The sequence below is a fragment of the Bubalus bubalis genome, chromosome 18 (assembly GCF_019923935.1).
Source record: "Bubalus bubalis isolate 160015118507 breed Murrah chromosome 18, NDDB_SH_1, whole genome shotgun sequence".
Classification (NCBI taxonomy): domain Eukaryota; kingdom Metazoa; phylum Chordata; class Mammalia; order Artiodactyla; family Bovidae; genus Bubalus; species Bubalus bubalis.
Window position 1 is genome coordinate 1,203,837 of NC_059174.1, and position 8,204 is coordinate 1,212,040.

An 8,204-nucleotide genomic window follows, 5' to 3' on the forward strand; every position below is an offset into this window, starting at 1 on the left:
GAGAGCCGGAACCTGTTCTGCTGCCTGTACCGCTCCTGGTGCCACAACCCCGTCACCACGGTGTCCCTCTGCTTCCTCACCCAGAACTACCGGCACGCCTACGACCTCATCCAGAAGTTGTATCCTTCGCTCACCATCCTGCCACCCAGCCTCCGGCGATGGAGGCCGGTCCCAGCGGACTCCCCTCCAAGGCTCCCCTCCGGGCCTGTGGCTTTAAGGCCCGTGAGGCCCAGTGAGGGACGCAGCTGAGGAACCAGGGTCATCTCGCGAACCGGAGGTCGGGAAGGGTGCGTGCTTACGTGAGGGTCCCCCGGGAGAGAGGCAGGGTGTCCTCAGCCCAGTGCTGGCGCGGGGACGGGGCGGTTGAATGGCAGGAGGAGTTGAGCCCAGGGGCCTTCAGGGGCCGCTGAGCCTCGCAGAGGACGTGCCCGGGAGAAGCGGAGCAGCAGTGGGGCCTCGGGACGAGGGAGGGCCCCAGCGCCCGTCGGGGCCTGTCTCAGAGGAAGGCATCCACGGTCAGGTTTTGTTTGGAACACTGTGAAGCAAACCAGCTTTCTCTGCGTGGTGTCTGACCTGGATCAGACAGCTACGTAGGAGGCAGAATGGGCCTTCTCCTCTGAGGGCGGAGAGCTGGGCTAAGGAAAGAGGGGCCCTGCGGCACCTCCACTAAGGGTCCGCCGCGGCCTTGCCTGGCTCCCTGAGGCGCCCACGCGCCATCACACCTCCGTCTGCCCTCAGTCACTCAGGCGGGAACGGGGCCCTGCCTGCCCCAGCCCCCCGTGGGCTGCAGGCCCGAGATAAGAGCCCTCAGGGCCTGGTGGGCGCAGAGGAGAGGAGCAGAGGAAGCACGGGGCTGCCCTCTGGCTCGGTCTAGAGGGGCAGAAAGGCAGAGGGAACAGGCCGCTGAGGCTGTGCTTTGTGTCCCAATACTGCTCAGGCGGAAACATGGCCTGAGCCTGGGAGCCAGGGCCTGAGGCAGGGGCTGCATGTTCGGTGCAGCCAGGCCAGCCCTGGGCCAGTGCCTCTGCGCCCCCAGCCCAGCCCCCTAGAGAGCAGGCTGTCCCCAATGCCCCCAGCCCAGCTCCTCAAAAGAGCGGGCTGCCCCGGGGCCCCCGGCGCCCCCAGCCCAGCTCCTCAGAGAGCAGGCTGCCCCAAATGCCCCTAGCCCAGCTCCTCAGAGAGTGGGCTGCCCCCAACGCCCCCAGCCCAGCTCCTCAGAGAGCAGGCTGCCCCCAGCACCCCCACCCTAGCCCCTCAGGTAGGCAGGCTGCCCTGGCCAGCAATGAGGCTTCCTTGACCGCCCTCCCAGCGGGGACCTGGAAGTCACCGTGGATTTTCTCACAGAGGTGGACAAGCTGGTGCAGTTGATCGAGTGCCCCATCTTCACATGTGAGCGTGCGCCGTCCTGCTGGGAGGCTGCGGAGCCAGACTCGGAGAGCGGCTCTCTGCCCCTGGGGAGGGAAGTGGGGCAGGCGGGCACCCAGGGGCGCTTCTGGAACATCAGGAATGTGAGAATGGGAGGACAGGGCTCAGGCGGCGGGCTGGAACAGGGCATCAGAACCTGCCTATGCGCTGGCAAAACCCACCTGGGGTAAGCGGGGCGGCCATCGGGGGTGCTTTCCCAGGCACCTAGGAGCCAGCCCCTCGTCCCTGCAGAGCAGAGCTGGAATCCGCCAGGAGCTGACGGCAGGCCCTGAGTGTAACACCTGGGCTAAGTGTGCGGGGTGGCGGCTGGCCGAGCCAAGCGCAGCTCTTGGCGCCTTAACCTCATCCAGTGCCTGCTCCCCAAAGCGGGCGGCTCGGAACGCAGCCCTTGTGCTTACGGTGTGGAAGTGAAGCCGGGCGGCAGCCCTGCTGACAGCCAGCTTCCTCCTGAGCCCAGCACCCAAGCCCCTTGCTTGGGCAGCACCCCTGGCCTACCCAGGCCAAGCCCTGGAGCCCAAAGGCGACTCAGGGGCCGCGGGCTGCCCCCCCATCCAAAGAGAAGGCAGCTTCTCCACACAGCCACCGTCATGGTGACAGGCCCACGAGCAGGAGGGAGACCCTGTTCCCAGCGGAGGGTGTCAGAGCGTACCCCAGACGGTCCTTGGACTGACATTTCACTTTCTCAGAGGTCTCCTGGAGCAGCCTGGCTTGTGCTCCCCTGACGGCAGGTCCAGCCCAACCCTAGAGAAGCCGCAAACATCTCTCCAGGCCCAGGGCTTTCATGCGAGGACCACAGCAGAGTGGTCCACAGCTGGCCCTGCCTAGCCCTGTTCACACCCTCGGTGGCCTCGAGCCCTGTGGTGACTAGCTTGGCCCCCAGCCCAGCTCACCCAGGGCCAGAGCAGGGACGGGGTTTGGAACCGGCGCCGCTGGGCCCGGGGTGAGGGGAGGGGCTGCTGCTTGAGACCCCTGCCTCCTGCCGCAGCCCGCCCCAAGGCCCGCGTGGAGCTCCTGGGTGACATGGCCTCTTCAGGGCTGTGTGGCTTGTCCTCCACCATAGATTCTCGAGATGGGGCCTTAGACACAAGAAAGAAACAAGTGATTCCCTGGAAGGGCTCAGGAGAGCCGCGTGGTCCCGTCTAGTTGGGACCATGCTGGGCAGGGCCCAGGTGCATCCCTCCCGTCTGGCACAGTGTGAGCAGGGCTGGTATCTGAGGCCGATGTCCAAAAGTGTCCACCAGACGCTCCTGGCTCGGTGTGTTCAGTCACACAGCGAAGAACCTGCCCTCCCTTAAAGCTGCCCTGGCCCAGCCTCTCTCTGGCTCACCCTGTTTACAGTGCTCTGTGCCCATGTGTGGAGCGGGCCCAGGGATCTGTCATGCTCCAGCTGGGGCCTCTCAGTGCCAGGGAGCAGTGGGTGTGTGCAAGGCCCGGCGGCTGGCTGGGGTCACCAGGCTGAGGTAACTGTCAGGAAGGTTGGACGGCAGGGGAGGCTGATCTCGTGTGATCACGGGGACGGCTCAGACGCCGCTGGAGGGGGCAGGCTGCGAGGAGCCCAGCCACCCCGCTGGCCCTCCTGGCCAGGCTGCGCTGCCATCAGAGCCGTCCTGACCCCCACCTCCGGCCTCAGCCTTGACCTCCGCCCTCCCTGACCCCGGCCCTCTGCCCTCCCTGACCCCCGCCTCTGCCCTCCCCGACCCCTGCCCTCCGCCTTCCTTGACCCCTGCCTCTGCCCTCCCGCAGACCTGCGCCTGCAGCTGCTGGACGTGAAGAGCAACCCGTACCTGATCAAGGCCCTGTACGGCCTGCTCATGCTGCTGCCGCAGAGCAGTGCTTTCCAGCTGCTGTCACACCGGCTGCAGTGCGTGCCCAACCCTGAGCTGCTGCAGACCGAGTGAGTGCCCAGCTCGGGGACACGGCCTGGCGCGTTGGGGCATGAAAGGGGTGACCTGGGCCCTCCCTGAGCTCCCCCTCACACCTCCTGTCACTGCAGACACTGTTCGCCTCACGGCCTCTTGCCTGTAGGCCTCCCGTTTCCACATCAGAGCCCTGGCTGGGAGACCTGGCCCTGTTCACAAGGTGGTAGGTAGTTGGGTTGAGTTTATTAAAAGTTTGAGCGGGTGCTGGAGTGACCCAAACAGAAAGTGCAGGGTGAGGAATTTGTGTCCTGTTTTGGAGACTGTGTCGCCTGGGGCATGTGGTGGAAGGGCCGCAGGGGGTCCCTCCCAGGCACAGACAGCCCTCCCCCCACGTGCAGCAGAGAGACAGCCCTGGGCCACGGCGTGTCCCGGGTCGCCACGGACCCTCCCCATCGCCAAGTGGGGTGGGAGACAAGGGCGCACCGTGGCCACCCTGCTCTCGACCCATCCACAGGCAGCACAGGTCCCAGGCTGGCTGCCTGGAGAGGCCCTGCATGCCAGCCTCTGGGGGCATCCAGACCCCCACCCTGAACCCACTGCTGGCCCGGCCCCCGGAGCCTGTTGGGTCATGTCTATATTTGGTAACCCTTGGAGGCTTTGCCTCATCCACAGGCATTTGGCATCCGAGATGGAAAATTTCACTTGTCAGGTCGCCATGGAAACAAGCAGAGCCACTGAGAAGATTTACGCTGAATGGAGCGCACCCAGCTTGCACCAGATGCCCTGTGCGTCTAGAATTCCCTCCCAGGCTGTGCAAGCCCCTCAGCAGGCTGGGCGCCTCGCGCCCACAAGAGGACTCAGGCCTTTGCCCTTGTGGTGGACACAGGCAGCCTTGAGATGCCCCTGTGCCCTCTGTCCTGCAGGGCCTGGGGCACCACCCCTCCCTCACCTGACCTGATCTGTCCAGGGGCTGGACATGTGGTCCCCAATGGGCTTTCTGCCTGCCCCAGGCCATTCGGGGGGGTGGAGCCCCCAGGCCAAGGCCCAGCTCCTGTGCACCATGCCCCCCTCCCCGGACAGCAGCAGGGAGGGCTGGGTGCTGCCCCAGCTGCTCATGACGCTGCTGGGTGATCCTCAGGAAGGGGCACTCAGCGCTCAGGGTGCCCTGGGGGGCAGGGACAGCCACAGGGTTAGGTGTGGGTTTTATTCCCTCAGCTGGAGTGCCTCTGGCTGCTGGGACTCAGAAAGGCCCAGGACCTGTACTATGCTTTGTTGGCCTGGCCTCTGCTGGCCACCAGTACCTGATGGGTGTTAGGGTCGCCCTGGCAGCCACTTAGGAGGGAAGGTGAGAAGGAGGCAGGAAAGGCTGCTTGCCTGTGACCTCTGGGCCAGGCCGCAGCCCCTGTGCTGCTAAAGGCCGGTGCCTCCTAAGAGCTCTGTCCGCTACATCTCCTCGCATAGGGAGCATTCTATGAAAAGGAAGGAAGGCTCAGATCAGTTGGAGCCCTCCCCAAGCCAGGGTAAGGCAGGTCTGCAGGTGAAAGCTGGGAAAAGGAGGCTCGCCCCTGGTCTCCCGTGGTTAGCGTCAGCACGTCTGGGGCCTCTGGCTGATAGGTGGCTCGCAGGCCTGGACTAGGGTCTGGTCCACGCTCTGCTGAGGGTTTGCTATGTGGCCTCAGGCCAGCCCCATGGTTTCTAAGGGCTCTCGATGTCTTCCATCAGTAAGTGAGCACTGGACTAAATGGATCCATGAGGGTCTGCCCAGCCCTCACGGCACTGGGTTCCCAGGCTCTCCTTGCAGGGACCCAAGAAGAGCTGCCCTGGAAGAAGGCAGGGAAGAGCGGATGAGGAGGGGGCCCTCAGGGCCAGCTGTGGGTGGGCGGCCGCTTGCCGGCTTAGGCTTAGAGACAGCTCCACCCTGGAGAGGCAGCCCTGCACAGGGCGGTGGCGGGAAGACAGCGGCAGGCTGCCCAGCAGGCCCATGAGCAGGAACCAGCTGGAGGAGCCTCTGCTCCTTGCCCCCCCCGCACCCCACCGAGGGCTCAGGGACCCTGGCCACCGGTTCAGGCTTCTGGGCCATTGTTTCCTCTGTGAGGTAAGAGGGACCCTCTGAAGTAGAAGCTGGTGACACTTAGCAGCCAGGAGCCGGGTGACAGGTGCGTGGTAGTGGAGGAGAGGGCTGGCCTTGGGTTCTGGAATCCCAGCCCTGTGCTGCTGGCCAGGTGTCCCCCAGCCACTCATGGCCTGAGGGTCGTAAACATACAGGGAACACGAAGGGCTGAGCAGCGGCCACACCCTGGACTGGCAGCGGGCGACTGGGGGCGGGGGCGAGCCTCATTCCCAGCCTCCATGTCGGAGGAGCCCCCCCACCCTGAAACACAGCCCTCCCTGCCCCCAAGACCCTGGGCGGGGAAGGGCCTGCCCACAGGGGGCTGAGTCACGTGAGGGGCAGGACTTGCTGCCTTCGGGCGCGGGAGCAAGGGGACGCCCAGCCCCCCACCCTCGCCCGCCCGGCCACATCTGTGCACAGCACCCGGGATTTACCGCCGTCACTGGCATCTCCCTGGCAACCCCTAATCTCAGCCCCTCTGTGTCTAATGCAAAGAGTGCTGGGGGGAGGAACACGCAGACCGTGGGTGCCGGCCTCAGACGACGCACTTCACCATCATCTCTGGCCTGCATGTCTCCCCTTCTTCCGTCTACGTGGATGGCGTGGCATCTGGCCACCCCCTGGGGCCAGGGCTCCAGGGTGTCCCTCAGCCTCCTCAGAAGGGGGAGCTGCTCCCTTGTGGCAGTGACACTAGGCCCCAGGAGTACTACGCCGGGGATGTCCCTTCCGCTTTCCCAGGGGAGCCCGGAATGCTGCCCGCGGTCTGGCCCCCAAGAGTGAACCCAGCCCAGCTCCTTGTGAGTTGCTGAACCAGTGTTGCCCGAGGCCCAGGTGAGGTGAATTAATAGTTCACCCCAGCAGAGAGTCCTGCAAAGACTTTATTTTTCTCCCTCATTTTGGTCTCGCTGGAGGCAGATCCATGTGGTCCAGAAAGGATCTGCTTCTGGACTCTGAAGCCTGGAGGCCCTGGTGAAGGGCTCTCTTGACGACTGTGGGCTGATCAGCTAGGCAGAGAATCTTTGGGCCACTGGGCCCAGGAAAGAAGCGGCCATAGCCACACTCCAAGGTGTTTACAGGTCGTGTACCTTTGTCAGGAAGGGAACAGGCTGAGCAGGGGTACGGGGCTGCTCCAGATGGTATCCCAACCATGGGAAGAGTTCCTGCTGCCCCTGGTCCTGGTGTTTTTTGAGAGGTGTCTTCCAGGCTCTGACCACTGGTGGGCTGTGCCCCACCAGGAGCCAGGTTCATCGGTGAGGGTTCCATTTGCATGAAGCACTGTTGTGATTCCCCCAAGCGGAGTGAGCTGCTGGGCCTCAAAGGGACATGGTTGTAGCCTCAGTGGCCACCCATTGGGCACCTAGGCTGGGATTGGACACCAGGGCAAGTTCCTCCTGTCGTGTCTCGTATTGCAGCTGTGCGGTGCACAACCTGTGCTACGGCGCAGAGCAGCTAGGAGGGTGCTAACAAGAGGAGTTCTGAGAGGCGTCAGCTGCCCAGTAGCAAAACCAGCTTTCCTTCCCCAGGGACACAGAGTGACTGCGGACCTCTGAGCCCCAGAGCTCAAAAACAGAGGTCCTGCCAAGTGGAGGGCCGGTAGACCTCGGCCATCCCTGTGGTCCCTGGCCTCAGCCCTGCCCCTCCTCCCCCTTCTCCCTGGACCCTGTTCCAAGCCCCAGCTGGCTTCCTGGCTGGCTGCTGGCCCTGGCTTTCACCCCAAAGGGAGCCACTCATAAACAGGAAATGCTTCCCGGTGTGATGCCTGCTCTGGGCACCGTTGCCAGCCCACAGGCTGAGGGCCTTATCCAAGCGGCAGTGTTGACTGGTCCCACTCGCTGTGGGGGAGGGGGTGCTCCGGAGCGCTCCCCTCTATGGGGCCAACAGTTAGGGGTTTCCCGGGCCTGAGGTGAACACATGTCCCGAGGTCGCGCTCCACCAGCCTGTGGCTGGTGCTTCCCCCTCCAGCATCCCCACGTGCACTCAGGCCCTGACGCTGAGCCCTTCTGCTCCCTTCCACAGAGACGGTCTGAAGGCGGCACCCAAGTCGCAGAAAGCAGACTCGCCAAGCATCGACTACGCGGAGCTGCTGCAGCACTTCGAGCGGGTCCAGAAGAAGCACCTGGAAGTGAGGCACCAGCGGAGCGGGCGTGGGGATCACCTGGACCGGAGGGTGGTCCTCTGACAGCCTGGCGTGGAGACGGGTCCACGGAGTGGTGCCATGGCATACTGGGGGTCTTCAGGCTTCCTCCCCGCAGAGCCCAAGGGTCTGCCTCGAGGGCAAGGCTGGGCCTGGCCACCAGCGCGGGGCAGGGTAGTGGGCTGGAGGCGCTGACCGCCGCACTGCTCTCACAGCCCAGCCCCGGGCCCCCAGCATAGTCAGCTGCACCGGGGATCAGACAGAGCTGGCTTCCCACCAGGGTGGGGCCGCAAGCTCAGACATCCCCATTTTCTGGAATCGGGTTCTTTCTAACGCCCTCTTGTAAAGAGCTTGACGCCCCAAGCCCACCAGAGCTCTGACCTCGTGCAGATGTGTGTACATACATGTAAACCATCTGTGTGCACATAGGGACCAGCACAGAGATCCATACGAAGGACGCACCCCTCCCCAATAAAGAAGTGACAGAAAACCCTCCACCCACGCCTGGCCTGCTCCTTCCCACGGTGCCCGCCCCACCGATGCTCAGCAGCCCTGGGACCCTGCTGCTGGTCCTAGAGACCTGTTCTCATGCCCCCAGGCTTTGGGGAGCCTCAGATAGGCCCACTGATCTCCCAGTGGCTCTTGTGGGTCCCTGGAGTAGCAGAGAAAGGCCTTG

The 8,204-nt window shown here is 64.3% G+C and overlaps 1 protein-coding gene across 2 annotated transcripts in view; it reads left to right on the forward strand.

Annotated features, from left to right (window-relative positions):
- Positions 1–8,025, forward strand: part of VAC14 (VAC14 component of PIKFYVE complex) — a 76,521-nt gene extending 68,496 nt beyond the window's left edge. Inside the window, exons 16-20 of one of the 2 annotated variants that reach the window (XM_025268363.3) lie at positions 1–119; positions 1,310–1,389; positions 3,169–3,319; positions 3,419–3,507; positions 7,411–7,554. In XM_025268363.3, the coding sequence (XP_025124148.3) occupies positions 1–119; positions 1,310–1,389; positions 3,169–3,319; positions 3,419–3,507; positions 7,411–7,421 (450 nt within the window). In that variant the 3' untranslated portion in view covers positions 7,422–7,554. Of the gene's footprint in view, positions 120–1,309; positions 1,390–3,168; positions 3,320–3,418; positions 3,508–7,410 lie in introns of both variants that reach the window. The other variant, XM_006041974.4, reaches the window with a different exon arrangement.
- The last annotated feature ends 179 nt before the right edge of the window (positions 8,026–8,204 follow it).